At 42.1% G+C, this 25,195-nt stretch overlaps 1 protein-coding gene across 2 annotated transcripts in view; it reads right to left on the reverse strand.

Annotated features, from left to right (window-relative positions):
* Nucleotides 1–19,801: 19,801 nt before the first annotated feature.
* The window catches only part of LOC126992579 (CUB and sushi domain-containing protein 3-like), a 50,165-nt gene continuing 44,771 nt past the window's right edge, over nucleotides 19,802–25,195 (reverse strand). For both annotated transcript variants that reach the window (XM_050851387.1, XM_050851388.1), the window contains exons 7-8: nucleotides 24,344–24,512; nucleotides 19,802–20,211 (exon numbers count right to left, since the gene is read on the reverse strand). In XM_050851387.1, the coding sequence (XP_050707344.1) occupies nucleotides 19,817–20,211; nucleotides 24,344–24,512 (564 nt within the window). In that variant the 3' untranslated portion in view covers nucleotides 19,802–19,816. The remainder of the gene's footprint in view (nucleotides 20,212–24,343; nucleotides 24,513–25,195) is intronic.

Here is a 25,195-nt window from a genome sequence, read left to right on the forward strand (position 1 = left end):
CTCTCCCTCACACTCACTTCTGATTATCGTACTTAAAACACTCTCATTCTCAGACCCAAAACTGTCTTACCCACACAAGTGCCGATATCTGATTAGAGTTATCGTTAATATGGTTGATTACAGGTGTTTTTTTGGGCAACCGTTATGGGTCAGAAACGGGAGAAGACGATATGGTAAGTATGACACTCTGGCAACCCTGCTCACACCTGTCCTATGATACCTGCTCCTGCTTACCTGCTGTCAACCTCATACCTTATATCAGATCGCTTTCCCTTTCACTTCCCTCCTCCCTCCTCCATTCCCCTTAACTATACATCATACCTTACGCCCTCCCTCACACCTGTCCTATGATACCTGCTCCTGCTTACCTGCTGTCAACCTCATACCTTATATCAGATCGCTTTCCCTTTCACTTCCCTCCTCCCTCCTCCATTCCCCTTAACTATACATCCTTCCTGACGCCCTCCCTCACACCTGTCCCATGATATCTGCTCCTGCTTACCTGCTGTCAACCTCATACCTTATATCAGATCGCTTTCCCTTTCACTTCCCTCCTCCCTCCTCCATTCCCCTTAACTATACATCCTTCCTGACGCCCTCCCTCACACCTGTCCCATGATATCTGCTCCTGCTTACCTGCTGTCAACCTCATACCTTATATCAGATCGCTTTCCCTTTCATTTCCCTTCTCCCTTTTCCATTCCCTTCTTCCCTTCACTTTAACTATTCATCCTCCCTGACGCCCTCCATCACACCGTTCCCCTCATTCCTGCTCCATGCCTTCTTCCTACATGACTTCCTTCCATTAGACCTCCCCTTCACTTCTCTCCTTCCTTCCAGTCCCTTCCTCAGTCCCTTCTTCCCTTCCCCTTAATTACATCCTTCCTTCCTCCCTTCTCTATTCTTGTCCCACCCTTCTTCCATATGTCAAGTGATTGCTGGTTGTTATACTGTTTTCTTGGTTAAGTTTATATATATTTGGTGTCTTCATTTAGCTTTCCCTGCTCTGTTTCTTTCTTTCTCTCTCTCTCTCGCTCTCTCTCTCTCTCTCTCTCTCTTTCACAGTGCTATTTCTTCCGTATTGCATGTAACTTCTCTATCTCTCTTTCTCTTTCTCTCCTCCTCCTCCTCCTCCTCCTCCTCCACGATATCTTAGCCAAGCATTAGTTTTTCTCTGACTTTTTCCCCTCCCTCCCTACCTCCCTTTCAACACACAACCTTTTCTTATCTCTCCTTCCCTTTGAGGCTCTGTCCGTATCGTCTTTCTTCAATTTTTTTTTCTTATCCTATTGTTCAACTCTTTTTTCCTCTTCTTTTTCCTGCTCTTCCCCCTGCTGCCTCCCCTCTGCTCAATTCATATTCTGGTCATTTTTTTCTTTCATTTTATTAAGTGCCTTCCCTTTGTTTCCTTGCTTCCGTCCTCTTCCTCTTCTCTAATGATCTATGACTTTTTTTTATCGTTCCTATCTCGGTTATTACATCTTCCTATTATTTTTTGCTGCTTCCTCTTTCTCTTTCTCCGTATCTTAATCTCCAGTTACTTTTCCTCTTTCCTGTTTTTTTACTTTCCTTCCTTTTTTCCTTCTTTCTTCCCTATCTCAATGTGTATTTACTTTCTCTACCTATTTCCATGTTTCCTCCATCCCTCCTTTGTTAACTCGCTCTCTTCTACCTCCTCCTCCAGTTCCTCCCTTCCTTCTTCTTTTCTTCCTATACTTCCATGTTCCCTCTATCCCTCATTTGTTAACTCTCTTTCTTCTTCTACCTCCTCCAGTTCTCTCTCTCTCTCTCTCTCTCTCTCTCTCTCTCTCTCTCTCTCTCTCTCTCTCTCTCTCTCCCCCCCCTCGCTTCCTCCTACCTCCTTCCCTTCCTCAACGCATGGCATCTTTCTCTCCCAACCTCTTACCTCTTTTCCTACCTCAATATTTCTCCCCTTTCTCCCCCTTCTCCCTCATTATCTTCCCTTCCCTCTCTTCCTCTTTACCCTCCTCGCCATCTCCGTCATTACCTTCCTCTCTTTCTCTTCCCCCTCTACTCTACCTCCATCCTCCATCCCTAACCTAACCTAACCTAACCTCTACCTCCAGCCCAGTTTCCCTTCTCTCACCTCACCCTTCCTCTCCCTCCCTCCTTCCCTCTCTCCCTTCCCTTTTATTACCCTCATTATCTCTTCCCTTTCTTCCTCCGTATTGGAATCACCCAGAGTTTAGATTTTTTTTTTGTCTTCAATGATAGCAAAAAAAGAAAAAAGATAAGGTGTTCCCAGATTAAAACGGTCGAATTTTACGAGTTTCAAAGGTGTCTCTCATTAGTGAAGAATGGGTAGGAAGGAATAAAGAGATAAACGGATTATAAAAGGAAGCAGGAAGGATGAAACTAGAGATGGAAAAAGGAGCAAGATTGTCGTACTTAGAGCATAGTACTTAACGGTTTCTGACGCCTAACTATTGCCAAGAAACATCAGGAATTAACTATTTTAACGATAATTACAAGTGAATCTCTTTACTGGGGTCCACGAGACAGTTTTTGGGTCGGAAGTCGGTAAATATAAAAGGCTGAGTAAGACAAGCTGAGTTTTTTTTTATAACAAAGGAGACAGCTCAAGGGCACAAAAAAAGGAAACAATAATAAAAAAAAAGCCCGCTACTCGCTGCTCCTATATAAAGAATCAAAAGAGGTGGCGGAAAGAGAGGCCAAGAGTAAGACAATCTGGCAACAATGACAAGAAGCGGATTATAGAGCGTTAAGATGCTGAAAACTTGATCTCTCATTTGCCTAAGGAGTCTGATGGGCATGAGCAGGAGAGAGTGAGAAGGAAAATGAATAGGAAAGATAAGATGACGCAGTGAGGAAGGATAACGGGAGAGGAACACGAAAAAAGGAGAATGGGAAATGGTGCAGGAAAGAGAAAAATGGGAAAAAAATTAAATGGAGCAGGAACGAGAAATAATAATGATAATAATAATAATAATAATAATAATAATAATAATAATAATAATAATAATAATCATATATACTTCGGAAAGTTAGGAACACGAACATTTGAGGAAAGGGAAATGGTTTAGGAATACGAATAACTTAGAAAGGGAAATGGTACAAGAAAGGGAAAAAATGAAGAAAAGGAAATGGTGCAGGAACAAGAAAAATCGAGAAAAAAATATAATGAGACTTAGAGATACATCCGCTTATATTTAGATGTCATTAATCAATCCGTACTTCCATTAAACATTTCCCTCAAAAAAGATCACACCAGAAAAAGGAAACAAAACAAAAAATAAATAAATAAAAAAAGAGAAAAAAGAAAAGTCTATCTATACGGAGACCTATAGATACGTCGGTTTATTTTCAGCTGCAATTAATTTCACTCTCGGGTAGCGGCGGGACCCTAGTGAACAGATGTCGTGTGTCGCCTGCCTCAGCGCGCCTCTCACCTTGTTATGGGGCTCAGGTGTTAGGTATCAGGTAATCGCTCCACTGGACACTCATCTTTGCTGTATTGTGTCCTCCGGTTAGTGTGTGTGTGTGTGTGTGTGAGTGTGAGAGAGAGAGAGAGCGAGAGAGAGAGAGAGAGAGAGAGATACACAGACAGGCAGACAGAGACAGAGAGAGAGAAACAAACACACAAACACGGATATATGCTTTAGATATCTTCAGGACAAACACCGCCGCCTTCCTCTCAGCCAGCCTCGGCCAAACAAATAAATAAAAAAACACGTAAAAAAGTCCAATCGCTCGGAGCAAACAGCGAACGGGCACATGCACCAGGTAACCTCCGTGCCCAATCTCGTCCCTCGCTGATGAAACACACTCTCTACCAGCGTTGTCAAATATTATCGTACTCATCCCATTGCATTTTCGTAGCTTCTGACCAATAACGAACGTAAAAACAAACAAACAAACATCGATAAATAGGAGTTTTAACAAGCCACGGAAGATGAAAGAATGGGAAATGTGCGTTCTGAGGGAGGCTGGCAATAAGGTAAGTCCTCCCCAACCCATATCTGACCTTCATGTAAGCCCTCTATCCTTGTTTCTAAGCGAGAGGTTCTTATTCTGCAGGTTTAAGATCATACTCGGAAGACGAACGGGTGAGATTTGCGCGTTGCGGCGGCTCAGCCTGTAATTTAAGTCCACGCGCGCCAACTGGCCTTGTTTTGAGCCCACCAGCGAGCGAGTTAGAAGATATGTTGCCGGTTGTGCTAACTGCTGCATACTTCGCGCCCCATAAAAGTTGACAGCTGCACCAGAACAAATCCAGCGACCCCCATTTTTCTTTCCCCGACCCTCGTAAAAATAAACACCGGGGCCTTGAACGGACGGAAAACACGGACACACTACCGACGGCACGTGGACCTAAAAAATAAGAGGGACGCTCTCTGCAGACCGAAAAACATAACAGAGGTAAAACAAAGGGAAATATCACTCCAGATTCGTACCAAAGAGGCGGGAAATCGTCACTATGAACAAGATAACCTAGAGAAAAAAAAGATGAGGGGCCATTCGCTATAACGCTGAAAAACACCAAATGGTAAAAATAATTGGAAATATCATAACAGTTTCGTATCAAAGAGGCGCAAAACATTACCCGGAACTAAGTGGGGGAGGAAGTTTAAATCGTTACTTTCTTTTTTATTTACAGCAAAGGAAACAACTCAAGGGCAAAACAAAAAGAAGCAAACAATCATGAAAAAGGCCCGTTAATCACTACTCCTATAAACAAAAAGAGTTTAGAGGAGCACTACACTGGATATTTTTTTTTTACAGCAGAGGAGACAGTGTAAGGGCGTAAAATAAAAAGAAAACAACAATAGAAAAAAGCCCGCTACTCACTGCTCGGAAAATCATATCATAAAATATCATATCATAAATATCATATATCATAAAATAGTAAAATGCAAGGAAATATTACTTTTTAATATATGGCAAAAGAAGTCTTCGTGAGAGTGTCTGAGTCATCTAACCAAATTTATCTTTCAATGTAACAATTATGAAATGACACAGTGAGAAAAAATAAACAACAACAACATCCCACCTCCGTTAAGTAAAAAAAAAATAAGAAGAGACTATCGTAAGCTTCCCCTCTGTAGATGATAAGAAGTATTGCTATCGTACTTGTTTTTCTCTTTCCCTCCTATGATAATTTCTTCCTTCATCTCCTCCTGTCTTTCGTCTTTTCAATCTTTCTTTCTTCCCTTTCTCGCCGTCTCCCTTCCATTCTTATATTCTTCCTTTCCGACCTAACTGAGCCTAACCTAACCTCGACCACAAAGATTTCTCGTAGTTTTCTCTCCCTTTCTCTCCATTGTAATTTTTTCCATCATCTCCTCCTGTCTTTCATCTTTTCAATCTTTCTTTCTTCCCTTTCTCGCCGTCTCCCTTCCTTTCTTATATTCTTCCTTTCCGACCTAACTGAGCCTAACCTAACCTCGACCACAAAGATTTCTCGTAGTTTTCTCTTTCCCTTCCATTGTGATCTCTTTCTTCATCTCCTCTGCCTTTCCACTTTTTGTTATTTCTTTCTTCCCTTTCTCTCCTCTCTCTTCCATTCTTCCTCTTCCGACCTAACCTAACCTCGACCACAAAGATTTCTCGTAGTTTTCTCTCTTTTTTCCTCCTTTTGTAATCTCTTTCTTCATCTCCTCCTGCCTTTTCTATTTTCGTTCGTCTCCCTTACATTCTTTATATTCTTCCTCTTCCGACCTAACCTAACCTAACCTCGACCACAAAGATTTATCGTAGTTTCCTCTCTTTCCCTCCTGTTGTAATCTCTTTCTTCATCTCCTCCTGTCTTTCCACTTTTCAATCCTTCTTTCTTTCCATTCTCGTCGTCTTCCTTACATTCTTATATTCTTCCTCTTCCGACCTAACCTAACCTAACCTCGACCACAAAGATTTATCGTAGTTTTCTCTCCCTTTCCCTCCTACTGTAATTTCTTCCAATATCTCCTCCGCCTTTCCTTTTCACTTTCTCTTCTTTTCCCCTTTCTTGACTTCTCCCATCCATTATTTTTTATTCTTCCTTTCCACGATAACAAGAAGATATGAATCGAATAGCTGGAAGTTCTCTCTATTCCCCCTTCTCGCCCAACCCCTTACGTTCCTTTTTATTCTTCCTACTTAACCTAACCTAACATCGATGACAAAGAATATGTGAATCGTGTAGCTAAACAAAATATAAATAGAACGGATAAACAAATAGAGCAAGAACAGATACATGGAATAGAGGAAAAAAGAGTTAGTGATGTGGGAAGGTTTGTTGTTTCTACGGGTATGTGCGTCAACCAACACCTTCCCTCAACCATAGCAAGTCAACCATCACCTCAACCCCACCATAGCAGTCAACCAACACCTCACCTCCACCATAGCAGTCAACCAAGACCTTCCCTCCACCACAGCAGTTAGCCAAGACCTTCCCTCCACCACAGCAGTTAGCCAAGACTTCACCTCCACCATAGCAAGTCAACCAACAGCTTCCCTCCACCATAGCAGTCAACCAACATCTAACCATCACTTCAGCAGTCAGCCAGCACCTTCCCTTCACCAGCAGAGCAAGTCATGGGTCGTGTAATCGTGCAAAACAAAGAGGTGTTGAGGGAAGGTGCGTCATAACCTCCTTGACTGTGACGAGGAGGGCTTCAGGACGCCGCCACGGAGGCATTAAAGGATAAATAAGTAAGGCGTCTTCGCGGGGCTGAGATTTGAGTGGTCTTTACCTCGCATTAACGTGTGTGTGAGACCGGGAAATAAAAGTTACCCGGTGGATTACAGGCTTAAGATTGGATTTTGCCTCCCACTCCACTGGCGACAGGGGACGAATAGGAGGTGGTGTTACACTTCAGCGGTACACTATTCTGCACCTTCACTCTTTAACTCACACACACTTCAATAAAAATAAAAGTTACTCGTTGCATTTCAGTCTTAACATTGGATTTCGCGACCCACTCTACCGGCGACAGGGGACGAATAGCGATTAGCGGTACACTATTCTGCACCTTCACTCTTTAATTCACACACACTTCAATAAAAATAAAAGTTACTCGTTGCATTACAGTCTTAACATTGGATTTTGCCTCCCACTCTACCGGCGACAGGGGACGTTAGAGAAGGCATTATTTATCAGCGGCACATCATTCTATACCTTCAATGTTTCGCTCTAGCAATAACTTCAGAATAAATAAGTTACGCCGTGGATTACTGCAGTATTAAGATTTTGCAACCGGCGACAGACCGTTGACCTAATAAGAACAACAGGAAAAGTATGTCTATAATGTTTATTGCTCCTCTGTTTAAAGCCGAAAGAATTGCCAGAGTGAAATATTAAGCTGAAGTACAGAGATGGCTTGATGATCTACAATTAAGGAGGGAGAAGGAAAGGAAAGGAAGAGATGGTATTACTCTTTAGCAACGCTCAATTTTCTCCCCCTTCACTGTTTCACTCTCTTGCTATGGCGGAGGGAAGGTGTTGGTTGACGCAGGTACCCGTAGAAACAACCAGCCTAATCACATCACTGACTCCCTTTTTTCCTCTATTTCATGTATTTGTTCTCGCTTTTTTTGTTTTTTCGTTTTATTTATGTTTTGTTTACAGGAGCAGCGAGTAGCGGGCTGTTTTTTATTGTTTTTTTTTTTGTGCCCTTGTGCTGTCTCCTTTGCTGTAAAAAAAACAAAAAACTCTCACGTCAATAAAAGATAAGTTACTCGGCGTATCAGTCTTAAACTCAGATGTTGCCGCCCACAATACCGACTAATTAATCCTCCAGTTTTCCAATGTAACCTGACCTGACCTCGATCACAAGAAGATATTAATTAATCGTGTAGCTGAGATAGACAATGAAGAAGAAAAAGATAAGAAGAAAACAAATAAATAAACGTAGAAACATAAATAATATAACCAAACCTCGACCACTAGAAGGTTTAAATTACGCAGCTGAGAAAGAGCATAAAGAAATAAGGATAAGAAGTAAACAAATAAATAAACAAGAAAGATAAATTGCATAAAACATATAAACATAAAAAATAGGAAGAAATACCCAAAGAAATATCTAAACTAACTCTTCTGCACCTTCACTCTTTCACTCTCATTCGATCACTCTTATTTCTCTCTCTTTATAGGAGCAGTGATTAGCGGGCTTTTTTTTTCAATGTTTTTTTTTACAACAAAGGAGACAGCTCAAGGGCACAACATAAGGACACAATAATAAAAAATATCCCGCTACTCGCTGCTCCTAAAAAGCCGCTTCGTTAACTAAAAAAAAAAAATAACTCTTTCACTCACACCTACTCCATTTCTTCATCTATCACCAACAAAATCCGAATAAACTTTTCTTTGAGCGCCTTTCCTTCTCGCTCCTTAATTGTGGATCATCAAGCCATCTCTGTACTTCAGCTTAATATTTCACTCCGCAATTCCTTCGGCTTTAAACAGAGGAGCAATAAACATTATAGACATACGTTTCCTGTTGTTCTTATTAGGTCAACGGTCTGAATCCTTTTACCGCGAAGAAGAAAGAGAACAGACATGATCAGATCCGACTGAGACGATTATACCCTCCTCTGCTTCCCCGCTCCCTCTCTCCCATTCCCTCTTGCGTCACTCCCTTACGAACACCTAACGAGAAAGACAAAGACAACCAACACCCACACCCACACCCACACACACCATAAAGAAGACGCAGAGATGAAAAAGAGAACAGTAGAAGTATAGGCAATTAGGGCAACAAACTTTGACACCATAGAAAGAGTTACTCGTCCTGGGGAAATATGAAAGGGAAAACGAAAGAAAGGGAGATAGGGCTGTAGGGAGGTATTGTACTAGGAGATAATACAGAAGCAGGAAAGATGAAAAAAACAACACACACACACACACACACATAAAAAAAACGGGCAATTAGGACGACAAACTCTCGCACCATAGAAAAAAGTTACAGGTTTTGGGGGTGAAATAAAGAGAAGATAGGAGAAGGGCAGAAGGGATTGAACAGAAAAATACCCCCAAATAAGTTACTGGTTAAGGGACAAATAGTGAAAGAAGACATAAGAAAGACAGAAGGGATTGAACTGAGCAGATAAAAAAGAGAAAATAGAGAAATATGGACAAAAAACTATCGCTCTATCCCCCCAAAAGAAGTTACTGGTTAAGGAAATAATAGTGGAAGAGAAAATGTAAGAAAAAAAAATGTACGGAGCAGGAAGAAAAAGATATATATAGACATAAAACTATCGATATATTAAAAAAAAAAAAAAAAAAAGAGTTACTGGTTCGAAGAGAATAAGTGGAAGAGAAAACGTAAGAAAGAAAAAAAAAAGAAGAAAAGGATTGCGCGGAGGAGGCGTTGGACTGGAAGAGTGTGTGTGCGTGTGTGTGTGTGTGTGAGGGGGGGGGGAGGGGGGGAGGGCAGGTGACAAGAACGTCCAAACTTTCCCGAATCGACTCAAAAAATCCCGAACAACATAATTAGCTTCGACTAGTTGCAGAAGGTGTGTGTGTGTGTGTGGGGGTGTGTGTGGGTGTGTGTGTGTGTGGGGCTGGGGGGGGGGGTTGAGGGGGGGGAGGGAGAGTGTATCTCGTTGATAAAAATGGTGTCAATTCTCTCTCTCTCTCTCTCTCTCTCTCTCTCTCTCTCTCTCTCTCTCTCTCTCTCTCTCTCTCTCTCGTGGTACTTACCTCCAGGAGCCAAGAGTACTGCAGGAGGAAGCCAGTGTTATCGGTATCCTCCTCGGGGTCGAACTTGAGGGTCACTTGAGCCCTGTGAGACGAAGCTTTCTTGGTGGCCACACTTCCTCTGAGGGCGAAGACCAGTGCGCCCTCCACCACCTGCAAGAAGGGAGACGGAGGGGTAAGTGCGTGTGGGAGGAATGACAGTGAGGATGGGAGCGAGTAATGGGAGATGAAGGGAGATGAGGAGGAGGGATGAGGGAAGGAAAAGGAAGGACAGCTGGATTGGTGTGTGAGTGATATGAAGAGGCAGGAAGGAGGAATGAAGTGAAGGATTTGAGTGGGAGACGGTGGGACGGAGACTGGCAGCGAGGTGGATAGCTTGAGGAGAGAGAGAGAGAGGGATGGACAGAGGTTGAGAAGAAAGGAAGAAGGAAAAAAAGGAAAGGTGACAGGATATATGGGGACAAAGAGAGGAAAGGAGAGAGGGAAGGAAGGAAAGGACGAGAGAGAGAGAGAGAGAGAGAGAGAGAGAGAGAGAGAGAGAGAGAGAGAATTGGTAGAGAAAGAGAGAGAGAGAGTTGGTAACCCTCTCTCCATCACACCTTGCAAACAAAACATTGAGGACAGGCCTGATTAATAAGAAGCAAAGGACTGGAAAATAAAACCTGAAATGTGAATTGTTTGAAGGTGAATCAATTAATCGAGAGTGGACAGATAGATACTCGGATGGATGAATGATAAATAAATGGCTGAATGAATGGGTGAGGTAGATAGATGGATGGCGCCATCGCGAAAAGAAGTAAAACAAACAAACCTCTGAATGTATAAAACCCCAAAAGAATAATAGACCAACACGGGCAAAAAAAATAAAGATAATGAGTCAAATTCACATTATCTGAGCGGGTAAGGTATATAGTGCGGTTCTGACCATATTGTGCATACTTATAATGAAAGAAGGAGGGTATACGCTGCAATGTTAAACTAATACTCCTTATTAAAAATTGAACAGAACTCTAAAACCTCTAGAACCTCTAAAACGAGTAGCGGGCTTTTTTTTCCACATTTCTTACCTTTTTTTATGCCCTTGAACTGACTCCTTTGCTGTAAAAAACAAAACAAAAAAAACAACAAACTAGGAAATTGATGTTCTATATAGCCGAATAGGTATATGGATTATGGATTGGTTTTGAGACACAGAGATGCAGAGGGAAACGGATGGAAGTGTGTGTGTGGGGAGGAAGGAAGGGCAAGCGATTAAGTGGTTACCCAAATATATATAATCCTGAGCTGAGCAATAAAAGGATGAAAGAAAAACGACGATAAAGCGGATACACTAAGAAAGAAGTGGAGGGAAAAGATTGAGTGGCAGAAATATATATAAAGGAAGCTAAAAGAATATGAGAACGGAGAATTGAAGAACACCAAGGCGAAGAGAAAAATGGGACGATCATAGGAAAGATACGAATTACCCGCCTGTATTTCTGCCTGTCTGTCTGTCTGTCTGTCCCACACACATCTGGTTGCTCCGACTGAATGATACAAAGTCACTGTCTGTTTGCCTGTCTATTTCTTTTCTCTTTCTCTTTTCCTGTCTGTCTGTTTGTCTATGTCTGTCTGTGTCTCTGTGTCTGTCTGTCTGTCTGTCTGTCTGTCTGTCTGTCTGTCTCTCTCTCTCTCTCTCTCTCTCTCTTCTCTCTCTCTTCTTCTCTTCTTCTTGTTATCTGGGCATTATTTAACTTTCTCCTCCTGAGACCCTTTCATTGCTATGGTTTCTTGGGCGGGATGGAGGACACTGGTCTTTCAACACCAGTAATATCGGTATAACCTGTACAAGGGAGAGGGCCGTCTGTGTGGCAGCCTTCGCGAACATCACAACACCGTCAAGTTTAACAATGGTGATTGGCTGCACGTGCGGAAGTTTCCTGGGTACTGTTGTTTTGGCTGGTGGTGGTGTTGACGGTCAAGGATTACTAGACTCTATGGTGACGGTGGTGGTGGTGGCGACGGTCAAGGATTCCTAGACTCTATGGTGACGGTGGTGGTGGTGGTGACGGTCAAGGATTCCTAGACTCTATGGTGACGGTGGTGGTGGTGGTGGTGAGAGCATAATAGTAGTAGCAGAAATTGGAGGAGGAAGGAAAAAACGAAGGACGAGGAAGAGAACGAGGATGAAACACGGAAACGTGGAAAGGCAGGCAACATAAAGCCCATTGGGTCATTACGAGGTTACCCAATATAGTGATTGGACCTTTTTCACAGTCACTTCGGTGTCTGCAGAGCAGTTGAAAACTTACGAGCGCTCAGTTTACTCCTGACACACCGAAGTAACGGTCGATGCGATATTAAAAGAGTTGTTGGTTTTCACACTTACTACTTCAGCAGGAAAGTTGTTCCACTGACGGATGACTCTGAGAAAAAAAAAAACTCCTGCTAATGTTTGCACTACAGTGCCTCGCTTGAGTCGCTAAACAATTATTTCTAGTTCTTGAGTTGTTTTACAGCCCCCAAAACTTTGAGTGATCGACGTTACTGAACGTCTTCAGGTAGTTGAAGACCTGAAGCAAACCTCTTCGTAAGCGTCTCTTTCCAGCGTAAAGAGGCTGAGTCGTTAGAGGCGTTGTGTATATGGCTGAGCCCATAAGGGTGGTGTCATTTTTGGAGTACGTCTCCGAGCTCTATCCAGTAATTCATTGTCCGACTTGTAATTAAGGGACCAGAATTGCACTGCATATTCTAGGTGAGGTCTTGCCAACATGTTACATAAAGATAATATTACTCTCGGCGTCCTCAAGTCGAAGTTCCTCGCTATAAATCCGAACATAGTATTGGCATTATTAAATGTTTTTTACATTGCTAATTATAAATATTTTTTTTAATGGTATATCTGCTTGTTTACATTAACAGGAAGAAACGAAGAAAGAGGAGGAAAAGGAAGAGTAAGGGGAGGAGGAGGAGGAGGAGGAGGAAGAGAAGGAAACTGTTGGTGATGCTGTTTCCCCGCCAGGCCCAGCTTCGTTGTGTCGCTCCTCTTGACTTCGTTCAGACCCATTTTTTTGATAAATTTTCGGCCACAAGCGATGAAAAAGCTATCAAACCCTTATATTTTTATTTAACATATTATAAATGATTTATACAGACTGAAAAAAAAATAATGACGCAGTTACCCACTTCACGCTGTCACGACCAACGGATTCGAGGTAAAGGAACAAAGAAGTTGCATCTGGTGCTCGTCCAATTTTGCTCGAACTTTTCTCTGTCAGTGCAACCACTCCCGTGTCCTGCCCGGTCCCGTAATGAGCTCGAAAGACAAGTTTCTGAGCGCTTCTTTTCCCTCATCGTCCTTAACGGCAACACGTGTCAGTCGCTCATGACAGCATCTTTTAACATGAAATCTCCTCCGCTTTTTGCTGATCGCTCGTCTACAGCACCTGAGCATGAAGCAATGTCGCGCCTCACGGTAACACGGTGAACACTGAATATTAGTAACAAAAATAAATAAACTAATAACTGCCAAACTTTCTAAGTAAATATTAAGTTAACGATCTAATCTACTGAGTAACTAAGTACCTCACTTATTAATTAGCTAATCAACAAACTAACCATCTAAGTAAATAACTATATAAAAGACGAGTTAATGTAGACTGAGATTGAAGTTTCCGAACAAGATTAAGACTTCCTGAGAAGACATGGGAAGAGAAATTAAAATACCAATGAAAAAAGGAAAGCTAAAAATAGATGGATTAGTATTGAATTTTCTGACTCTGAGCCCGCGTGAAAATGCACCGAGGAGAGATTTGATATTAAAGGCTTAGACTCTTCCAATGCGATGTAGATTAGGAACAGAGAAAGAGATTAAATAAAGCGAGAGAAGCGAATATCTTAGCACCGAAAAGCATTGATGAGCACAAATAAAGACAGTGATTGTGTGCCATGGAAATCGATTTGGTTAGGTTCCATAAAATGCGAAAAGGAAGAATATAATATAAGGGAAAAGTAAGAAGTAATAGGATACTAATGGCAAACAGGATCAAACGAATGGCATTAGAAGGCAAACAAGGGAGGGGAAAATAAGCAACTGAAGTACATTGCAAGTAAATCCACTAAGGTTACTTTGAATGGATGGGAGGATAAGAATTAAGCTTAAATATAAAGAAGGGTTGATGATGCAGGGCTGAACCAAAAAAAAAAGGCGTGAGAAGCAGAAAAAGGAGAGAGATAACTGAAAAACGAGAGTAAATTCGTGAAGTCTGTCTTGAGAGGTAAATATAGTTGTGACATTAATTGCGGTGTGTGATCCTGCAAATGTAGAAGAAATATCAAGTGAAGATTTTAGTAAAGCAGAATCAAGCTCGAAATGTGACATAGAAGGCCCCAAAACGAGAGAAAGGCAATGTATTATGTGAACCTAAGCAGTAGATTAAGTTATAAGACAGTGAATGCGTGGCGAGGGAACAGGAACGGGGTAGAAATGAAAGGAGAAAGGCTTGGCAATTCAGATATGAGCAAAGAGTGATATTACGAGGAGAGAAGAGAGGAAAGACGATGCGAAATGCGGAGAACCTAGGTGAGGAAAGGGAAGAAAAGTGCTGGAGAAGAAGAAGGGATTGAGATAGATAGATAGATAGATAGATAGAGAGAGAGAGAGAGAGAGAGAGCCTGGAACTGAATTGATCATTGCATTTCTCTCTCTCTCTCTCTCTCTCTCTCTCTCTCTCTCTCTCGATCCCTTCTCCCACGCAGCAACTTATATTCCTCCTCTTTACTCCTACCTACATGCAGATGCTAATTAATCTTTTAAACACATCATTATAAGCCGTTCAAAGTCTCGCCTCAACACCTCGTATGATTTACCTTTTAGAGGGTGACCGCGTTAATTACCTGTCCCGCCCAGGTAAACCACAGGTGTACCATTAAAAAAGGTGTGTGGAGCGGACTACCTCCCATGGCTCGTAAAGTCTTAGCGGGTGTATTTTTCACGTGTGTTTCCAGGTAAATCCAGGTAAGTTTCTTTTTTTATGTTTGTTTTGCGATGTCTTTCTTTGTTGTGTTTTATGTTCTCTTATTCATTTAGTTTTTCTTTTTTTTTTGTTTTTCTGTGTTTTTCTCTTCTTTCTTTTTTCTTTCTTTCCTTTACTCATTATTTTGTTCCCCTTCTCTCTCTCTCTCTCTCTCTCTCTCTCTCTCTCTCTCTCTCTCTCTCTCTCTCTCTCTCTCTCTCTCTCTCTCTCTCTCTCTCTCATTTTTTATTTCTTTCTCTTAATCCATAATTCGTTCATTCATTATTTTCTCTTTATCTTTCTTTCTTTCTTTGTCCCTTATCCTTCATCCGCTTGCTCATTCTTTCTTTCTTCTTTATTTCATTCTTTCTTTCTTTCTTTCAATCCTTAATTCGTTTACTCATTTATTCTCTCTCTCTCTCTCTCTCTCTCTCTCTCTCTCTCTCTCTCTCTCTCTCTCTCTCTCTCTCTCTCTCTCTCTCTCTCTCTCTCTTTCTTCTTATCATTACTATGCTTGTCTTTTCCTAATTGTCTGTCTTTCTGTCTGTTCCTTTGTCTGTATCTTATTTGCCTCCTTATCCACTTATCTCTCCTTTATTTGCATGTCTGTTTTTCTGTGCCACTCTCTCTCTCTCTCTCTCTCTCTCTCTCTCTCTCTCTCTCTCTCTCTCTCTCTCTCTCTCTCTCTCTCTCTCTCTCTCTCTCTCTCTCTCTCTCTCACACTCACACACTCACGCCCACATACACACACACACACACACACACTCACAGGCAAACGCAACACACACCCACACCCACACCTAGCTTAACACATGCACGAACACACACACACACACACACACCTGAGAAACAAAACACACACACACCCACAAAAAAGGCAAAAGTAACATGTTCATAAAATCACATCAAAGAAAATATATAGATGAAATTTGACAAAAGGATGTTGTAAACGAAATCACTCAGTTAAAAAAAATATATATATAAAGAGGAATGATTAGTTTTCCAGCTGCTGAGAACGTGCTGGGAACAGAAACAACAACAACAATAACAACAACGACAACAACAATAACAACAACAACAACAACAAGCAATTACGACTGGAATAGCAATTTAAGATGAATGTGAGGAGACTTTTTTGATGGGACGAAAACATGACGCGAAAAATAAACAAACGCGAAATATGTCATTGTGAATCAGAAGGCAGAAAATAGATAGATAAATAGATAGATACAGATAGATAAACAAATTTATATACTGATAGATAGATAAATAGGTAGAGATAAATTAACATAAAAAAACAGGTATATGGATGGACAGGTAAATATAGTTAAATAGAGAGGTTGTTCCCCATCTACCCCCCCCACCATCTCTCTCTCTCTCTCTCTCTCTCTCTCTCTCTCTCTCTCTCTCTCTCTCTCTCTCTCTCTCTCTCTCTCTCTCTCTCTCTCTCTCTCTCACATCATTTCCCTCTTGATTACCGGCAGATCTTTCTCACTGATAAGACACGCCTCGTCCCCTCTCTCCTTAATTTTTTCCCCTCATTAAATTCTCGTTTCATAATACCTCTCCTGCTGCTCCTCCATTTTCCTCCTCTTTTAAGCTCTAACAGTCTAACCGCCAAGTCCTCCCATAGTTTTCTCTTTCCTTTGTCCTCCCGTTTCCTCCTGGTAACACTTAGTCGTGGCATAGTTTTCCTCCTCCTCCTATTCCAGTTTCCTCCTATCTTACCCTACAATCCTTAGTTCTGAAATAGTTTTCCTCCTTCTGTTTCCTTTTCTCTTATTCTGCAACCCTCATTTCTATCTTGGTTTTCCTCCTCCTCTTCCTCCTTTTCTCCTTCTTCCTCTTGGCCTGCTCAACCTCCTCCTTTTCAATGATTTTTTAATGTGTCTTATCTTTCTCCACTTCTTCCTTCTTATTGTTCTTTTTATATCATTCATTAATTCCATCAGCCTCTTTTAATATTTTGAACAACCGTCGGAGAAGAAGTCTCGTCGAACGCGTCACTGATATCCAGGCGTATAGTTTTCATTTTTGTCTTCTGCCTCGATTAATTTGTTGTAGAAGGAAGAGGGATTGGTGAAGCATGACCTACCCTTTGTGAATCCATGCTACCGGAAGTAAATATATCGAAGTTATCCCGGATACTACTTTCAATTATAGACTCCAACACTTTGCCTGTCACCGAATTGTTAACCCTCTACTTCAAATTCTGACATGAAGGTTTTATTTGCATCGTTTATCCAACCATGTCTAAGTAAAGTTTTCTGCGTCGAAATCTACGTCTGCTATGGATTTCCTACAAGAAGACATCACCAAGCTACAGGAATGGAACAAAAAGTGACTGCTACAATTGAATGAAGAAAAATGTAAAGCCTTGCACTTTGGGAGGGGATATCCAGCATTCCAATACCACATGGGAAACACTCCACTACCCACCACAGAGGCAGAGAAAGGCCTGGGAGAGTATGTGACCAGGCGACCAGTGAAAGGCAAATACGTGGCAGTCGCAGCGGACGGGTTAACACTGTGCTTGAAATAGTGACATATACATATTATTTTATGCCCAATATGTCAAAATAGTGTCTACGTATGTTTTGGCCCACTGGTAAATCTATCTATCTATCTATCTATCTTATTTTTTGCAACTGTCTATCTATTTCTGTGACTCGTGCCGTTAGCGTAGCAAGCCCTCAGTCTACCCTCCAGCGCACTCCTACGATGAATACGCCGCTGCCTCGCTGTGTTCTGGCATACATGACCTTCCCAGCGGTCCTCCTCCTTCCCCTCGCAGAGCCTAAAAAACCCGCGGGAGGCTAAGTGGTCGCTCAAGGGGGTCCGAGAGGTCAAGGTTTCCCATAATTTTTTCCTTTTTTCTTGTTTTCTTTTCTCTTTTTATCTCATTTTTCCTCTTCCTTTTCTTCTTTTTTCTCTTCTCCTCGGCGCACTTAATCCTCCTCCTCCTCTTTTTCCTCTTTCCTTTTTTCTTTCCTCTCCTTATCTCATTTTGCCTCCTCCTCCTCCTTTTCTTCTTCTTTTTCTTCTTCTGCTTCTTTTTCCTCTTTTTCTTCTTCTTCTTTCTCTTCTCTTCGGTCCACTTAATCCTCCTCCTCCTCTTTTTCCTCTTTCCTTTTTCTTTCCTCTCCTTATCTCTTTTTTCCTCTTCCTCTTCTTCTTTTTCCTCTTTTTCTTTTTCTTCTTTTTTTTCTTGTCTTCGGTCCACCTTCTCCTCCTCCTCCTCCTCCTCTTTCTGCTACTTCCTTCTCATTCCTATTTATTTTCCTCTAATACCGCGTCTTCCTCTTCTACCTCCCATTTTTGCATTCGTTCCTCCTTTCTTCCTCTACTTTTCTCTTCCTGTTTTGCTGCGAATCCATTAACCTTTTATTTTCAATCTTACGTCATAACTATATACTTAAACGCTTACTCTCTCTCTCTCTCTCTCTCTCTCTCTCTCTCTCTCTCTCTCTCTCTCTCTCTCTCTCTCTCTCTCTCTCTCTCTCTCTCTCTCTCTCTCTCTCTCTCTCTCTCTCTCTCTCTCTCTCTCTCTCTCTCTCTCTCTTTCTCTCTCTCTCTCTCTCTCTAAAGGCTCTCTCTCTCTCTCTCTCTCTCTCTACAAGACACATTGAATTACTGCCTAGAAGTCCTAATCTCTCTCTCTCTCTCTCTCTCTCTCTCTCTCTCTCTCTCTCTCTCTCTCTCTCTCTCTCTCTCTCTCTCTCTCTCTCTCTCTCTCTCTCTCTCTCTCTCTCTCTCTCTCTCTCTCTCTCTCTCTCTCTCGTAATTTATGCAAACTCGCTGAAGCTGCACAGAATCTTTTTCCTCTATTATGTTCTGTGTGTTTTTAATTCAACTCCCGTCACTTAAATAACAATGTAACAATAATGATCAGTAAATACATTTAAGTCCAAAGTATTTTATTGACGCAGCTAATGAATATAAGCCATTTTTTATATGTGGAAATTTACGATTCTTTTTCTTTGTTTCTTTTTATCTATTTCTTCTTCTTCTTCTTCTTTATTTTCTTCTTCTTCTTCTTCTTCTTATTATTATTATTATTACTTACCAAAAACAGTGAAATGCAACACAACACAAACCAAGAAAACATCACAACACAAGGTCACCGAGCCACTGCAACACACACACACACACACACACACACACGCACACCTGGCTATCAGTGGGTAGAAAAAACAAACAAAAAGAAAAAAAAGAATCCGTGTTTAGGTCAAGGGGAGGAAAAACGTGTATCATTTGATAAGCGGGTGTCGCTGTTTTTTTCTTTCTTTTTCTTTTTCTTTCTTTTTTTTTTTTTTGCTTCTCTCGACTCGGTGGTTACGCATTTGGTTCGTCTGTTGTTTTTCTCGTTTTTATTTTCTTATCATTACTCTCTTTGTCTTTTCCTAATTATGTCTTTGTCTGTTTGTCTGTTTTTGTTTCGTTTTTATTTTCTTATCATTAGTCTCTTTGTGTTTTCCTAATTGTCTGTCTTTCTGTCTGTTCCTTTGTCTGTTTGTCTGTTTTGTTTCGTTTTATTTTCTTATCATTACTCTCTTTGTCTTTTCCTAATTATGTCTTTGTCTGTTTGTCTGTTTTGTTTTTTGTCTGTTTGTCTGCTCTCTTTGTCTTTTCTTTTCCTAATTGTCTCTCTGTCTGTTCCTCTCTCTCTCTCTCTCTCTCTCTCTCTCTCTCTCTCTCTCTCTCTCTCTCTCTCTCTCTCTCTCACGCAGGGGTCGCAAATTAGCATCTTCCTCTAGGTAATTCAAATAGTTTCCCCAGTGACCTCAAATCACCCTCCCAGCAGACCTTGGAGCACATCTTTTTCTCTCTCCCTCGATAAACGGACTCAAGGACTCGACCACGCAAAGCCAACCCACGTACTGACCTCTTAAAGTGTGCCTAAGCCTGATCCGACTCCTTGATTCCCAAAAGCTGAGGCCTCGTGCGGCTCCGACTTCTTATAACAAATACTTTCAAAGCCAATAAAGGAGATCAGTCTGATTGTTATGTGTTTTCCGCATTCACAGCGAAGGAGTCTCGTCACACTACCACCAGGCTGATAAAACTACCCATGGAAATACCCACAACTATGAAACCTTGTCGAACTATTACTAGGCTCATAAAACTGCTCAAAGAAACACCAACAACATCTGCGAAAGTCTTACAAATTGTGGGTTTGTGACCTCTGATATGTTTTGGTATGGAGTCCCAATTGAAAAAACACTACATTACAATCCCCATTCCATCCTCTCCCTTGGCCTCGCGTCACCCAGCTTACCTTGATGGGGTCCTGGGGGCGTGTGTCCAGATGCAGCACGGTCAGGTTCAAGGTGTAGCCGGCGGGGGCACGTATGACCCACTTACAGGAGTCCGGACCATAGTGCACCGCCCCTCCGCTGTCCCTGCGTCCTTGCTCCTCCTGTCGCTCTTCAGTACGCCATGCCGGTGTTCCTAGACTCCCCTGCTGGTTCCGGCCGTCCCCAAGAAGCAGGTTATAGTGAGGGTACCCGACTAAGCCACGAGGGGCCCCCAACACCTGAACCGGGGGGTCACATGCTGGAAGGAAATGAAGAAAAAATAAGATTATGGAGAAAAAAAAGCGAGAAAGGGTGACGTTAGTAAAGGAAATAAGGTTAAGTAGATATGGAGTGAGAAAAAAAAAATGCATAACGTAAAAAAAATAGTAGATTATATGTTTTAATATATATGAGGTGAAAAAAGAGGATGACTAACTAGGGGAGAGTAATAGAAGTAGAAGTTGAGAAGAATATCAGAACAAAAAAAATATAAGGCGGATTAGATATAGAGAAAACAACAACATTAATTAAGGTTCAGCAGGTGTGTGAACGTGAATAATTAAGACGACAGGTGTGTTAAGAGGTTTGTGTGAGAAAGTAAATGAGCGAAGCATAGCAAGGGCGTAAAAAAAAGAGAAAACAATAATGAAATAAAAAAAAGCCCGCTACTTACTGCTCCTGGTATATGAGACAATGAGCGTTAGGTGAGACAAGGTTCAGTGTCAGGGTAAAACTAACAAACAAACAGGTGTGTGTGTGTGTGTGTGTGTGTGTGTGTGTGTGTGTGTGTGTGTGTGTGTGTGTGTGTGTGTGTGTGTGTGTGTGTGTGTCAGGCTTGTCAGGTAAGTTATTCACCCCTCCTTCATCGCCTCCCTCTCTCTCTCTCTCTCTCTCTCTCTCTCTCTCTCTCTCTCTCTCTCTCTCTCTCTCTCTCGTCCCCTTATGTAAACAAAGCTCTCCTAGGGTCCCCAGAACGTCCGCCTCACTGATCCAAATTTCGTGGAAGGTTCAACTTACGTACAACCGTCGACGCTCTAAAACTGATCTCAGACACTCTTAATTGCTGGTTTTTAATTGTACGATTGCAGACACGTAAACGACTCTGCTTCAGGGAATTCAAGTGAAAGTTAAACTATTTTAGACAATTTTGGAAGCACGAAAAGAAAAAAAGATGAGGTTATTGAGGAGAAAAAAGTAAAAGTAACGTTAGTGAGGGAAATTAAATACAGGTTAGTAGATATGGAGTAAGAATAAGGACAACACGGTATGATTAACTAGAAAGAAGGAAAACGTGTAAGGAGAGTGAACAGGGATATAGATTCCGTTCAAGGTTAGTCAGAGAGTGAGGCAAAGGAGATAAGACGAGAATTGATGAGCGGACAAGAGGAGGAGCGGTAGACGAGGCAGGTGACACAGGGATTAATTAGGACACAAACAAACAAACAAATAAAAACAGGTAAATTTGCTGGGGCACCAAAATTGATTATAAAGTTAGTTTTTGATGTTTTAAGCTGAGTGACCAAATAAACCCCGATGATATTGACGACCTAAATGATAATAGATGCGATAAAGGCTCATTTCACCGTTACAGACCCAGGAAGACCAGCTGCAGAGATATTTTATTGACACACAAACCCGGATAACATCGCTTCAGGAAAAGGCGGTGTGAGTAAGACGACTGTTTGGTAATTTTAGCCGTGTCGGATGCTAATGTTCGCAGGTATAATTCTTTCCCTTTGAAGTCAACAGTCACAAAATCCAGCGACTCGAGACAATGTAATGTGGCGCGGCGAATCCGTAGATTTTCAATGTCTCCTCCGACACCTCCAGCCTAGCTTCACCACGTTCTTGATACTTCTCCCGTCCTCTGCGTGGGAAACGAAAAGCTATCTTCGGGCTTTGATTTTCTCTTATATTTTTTACCCTTGAACTGTCTACTTCGCGGTAACAAGGCAAGAGTACATTTTCTCATTTCAACAACAGAAAAAATAACACTAGATATTATTAAGCAGGTAATTTCAAAGCATTTAATTGGGTGCTCTCTTACACAGGTGAATTAAAAGAAAATAATGATAGCTAAGTGAAATACAGGTACGTGTGGTATTTTGATATTAGTAGAATACAGATACACACGCAGGTGAGAGAGAGAGAGAGAGAGAGAGAGAGAGAGAGAGAGAGAGAGAGAGAGAGAGAGAGAGAGAGAGAGAGAGAGAGAGAGAGAGAGAGAGAGAGAGAGAGAGAGAGAGAGAGAGAGAGAGAGAGAGAGAGAGAGAGAGAGAGAGAGAGTGGAGGAAGATTAGAGAGAGAGAGAGGAGAAAGATTAGAGAGAGACAGAGAGAGAGAGAGAGAGAGAGCAAGGCAGAGAAGATAAGACGATAATTGATGAGCGGACAAGAGGATGAGCGCTAAACGAGGGAGGTGACACAGGACTTAATTAGGAGCGTGAGAAGGTGAGGCAGGTGAGCTGGGACTCCTTAAGTGGCCAGGTGAGATAAGCCCGACAGGTGAGACGAGGCAACGTGAAGCACTCATCCACGCTCACCCATATGGACACGACTCACGCAACTACACACAAGGACACTCAACGCACGCAAACAGTGCCGTCCGTTTCCTTTCCTTCCTCATGACCGCCCAGAGATGCGTCCCATTATGCTGCATCAATACTTTTCCCACAATTCCTCTGGCGGGAAGTCACCTGATGTTGACGGTTCCCAGTAAGTGTTGGCGTCGAGCGTAATCATGTTATTCTAAAAAACAACGGATCAAAAGGCCAGGCGATGAATATGATGATCGGCCTAACGTCTCTCATGCCTCGTACCTTTGACGAGCAACATATGTATAACGCTAAGGTGAAAAACCGATAGAATTCACGGATAAAAAACAAGCATATCATATCCCGACCAGAACTCTTTCTTATAACAGTGGTAAAGGAGGCAGCCAAAGGAATATATATACACACACACACACACACACACACACACACACACACACACACACACCAGCGAAAGTGATGAAACAATAAAAATGTTGATTAATTCCTGCAAAGGGGACGTGGATATCACAGGGGTGAGAGGGGTGAGAGTGAGGTGAGAGTAGAAAGTCGTGTGTAACAGGGCCGCGAAAATGGTGAAAGCATGCAGCTAGCAAATTCAGAAGAGGAATTAACAATGAGATATTGATGGAAGACAGAAAGAGGCAACACTGCGGCGAGTTTAAGAGGAAGACTGCCACAAGTGGGGTGAAGCTGATGTGGCACAAAGCCGTTCATCCGCCTCCTGCACACCGACCTTACTTCCCTGATGCCAACGTGATATAATAAAAAGGTTTGACAATATTTACCTGTTTTGAATTACACAGGTAAAGTATATTGCAGGTGTCTTGATAACTTTAGAACAGGATTCGGAAGGCTCAAGCGGACGATAGATTTATGGGTGGGGAGAACGGGCGTCAAGGATCTAGTCCTCAGAAGCTGTCATGTGTAGGCTCCTGAAGGCTCCATTTTATCCCCGTGTATCCTTGTAAGTGTAAGACAACTTGAAGAAAAAAACCTCTCTAAACTCTCTTGAAGGTATACAAAAAAATAAAAGATGAAAAAAGCTATGTTGAAGCAAATTTTTAATATGTGTGTGTGGTGTGTATGTGTGTGTGTGTGAGTGTGTGTGTGTGTGTGGGGGGGGGGGAGGGAGACAGTACAGTAATTAGTGCTAATTTACTCATAAAGTGTCTCCTAGAATTCTCTCTCTCTCTCTCTCTCTCTCTCTCTCTCTCTCTCTCTCTCTCTCTCTCTCTCTCTCTCTCTCTCTCTCTCTCTCTCTCTCTCTCTCTCTCTCTCTCTCTCTCTCTCTCTCTCTCTCTCTCTCTCTCTCTCTCTCTCTCTCTCTCTCTCTCTCTCTCTCTCTCAGCAGTTACGGGAATACAACTACTTTTGGGGCCGTAAATCAAAATCAAAATGGTAAGTTACTCTTCTGAAACCTCCAACTGACACTGACATACCTATAGACCAACTGATGTTTGAAGAAAAAGTAGAAAAGAACGTTAAAAAGAACAGGAAGGTAAAAACTCAGACACTTAAATTACGAAGAAATATATCAAAGCGACGCAGCACACATTTACACGGGATAACAGGAACAGCAAAAATAAAGTAAAAGATAATAGTTCTCTTACTACCACTAATGATAATAACAATAACAATAATGATAAAGAAAACACAAGACTCAGGGGGGTAATCAATAACGAGAGAAGAAGTGGGCAAGATAGAGTGACGAAACACACACACACACACACACACACACACACACACACACACACACACACACACACACACACACACACTCATTCCCACACCCACCTTAACACACCGACCCGCCTTCCCCGCCCTCCCCCTAACGTACCCCTGGTGATGTAGGTTAGGTCCAGCAGGAAGCCAACGCCCCCCTCGCCAGACTGGGCCAGGAAGGTGATGAGGAGAGGGCGTGAGGACCGGAAGGAGCGGCGCTGGGGCACGTCTCCTCCGCCGTGTTGAAGCAGCGGCCTGGCTCCCCCGACACCGACCTCCCACACCTGACGGAAAGGCCAAGTGAATCACGGTTAGTGGAAACAGTGGATGTTACCTGACTAATGGCCGACGATGTGTGGCTTTTACCTGATAAATTACCGATGGTGAGTGGGTATAGTGCTGGCCTAAAGGGAAGACATATAAAACTAATCTAAAACTAAATTAACATCACCTACTTCTTATACCTGCCGGGAATGCAAGGAGAATCACAGGTGCGTCACAGGTGCTAGTGGGAACGTGGCTATTACCTGACTAAAGGCCGATGGAGCGTGGGTGTGATACTAACTTAAAAGGGGAGTCGTATAAAGCTAATCTACACAAACGTAAAGGCGCCCATCTCTTGCACCTGTCGGGAATGTCAGGTGAGTCAGTGGTGCGTCATGGCTTATAGGAACTGTGGCTATTACCTGAGTAAGGGCCGATGGAGCGTGGGTGGGAATAGAAGATAAAAAAAAGGAAGAAAAGAAAAGTTAGCGAAAAGTAACTATAGGGGAGGACGAGAAGAGTGGAAAGAAAATCAAGAAAAAAAGAGGATGAAAGAGAAAAAGAGAGAAAGGAAAGGAGTAAAAAGAGAAGAAAGTAGAGAACAGGGAATGGTGAGAGGGATTGAAAGGAGAAAGGGGGACAGAGAGAACCCATGAAAAGGAGAAGGGAGAAAAAGGAAAGAGAAAGGAAAGGAAATACACAA

Source organism: Eriocheir sinensis, unplaced genomic scaffold, assembly GCF_024679095.1.
Source record: "Eriocheir sinensis breed Jianghai 21 unplaced genomic scaffold, ASM2467909v1 Scaffold491, whole genome shotgun sequence".
In the NCBI taxonomy this organism is placed as follows: domain Eukaryota; kingdom Metazoa; phylum Arthropoda; class Malacostraca; order Decapoda; family Varunidae; genus Eriocheir; species Eriocheir sinensis.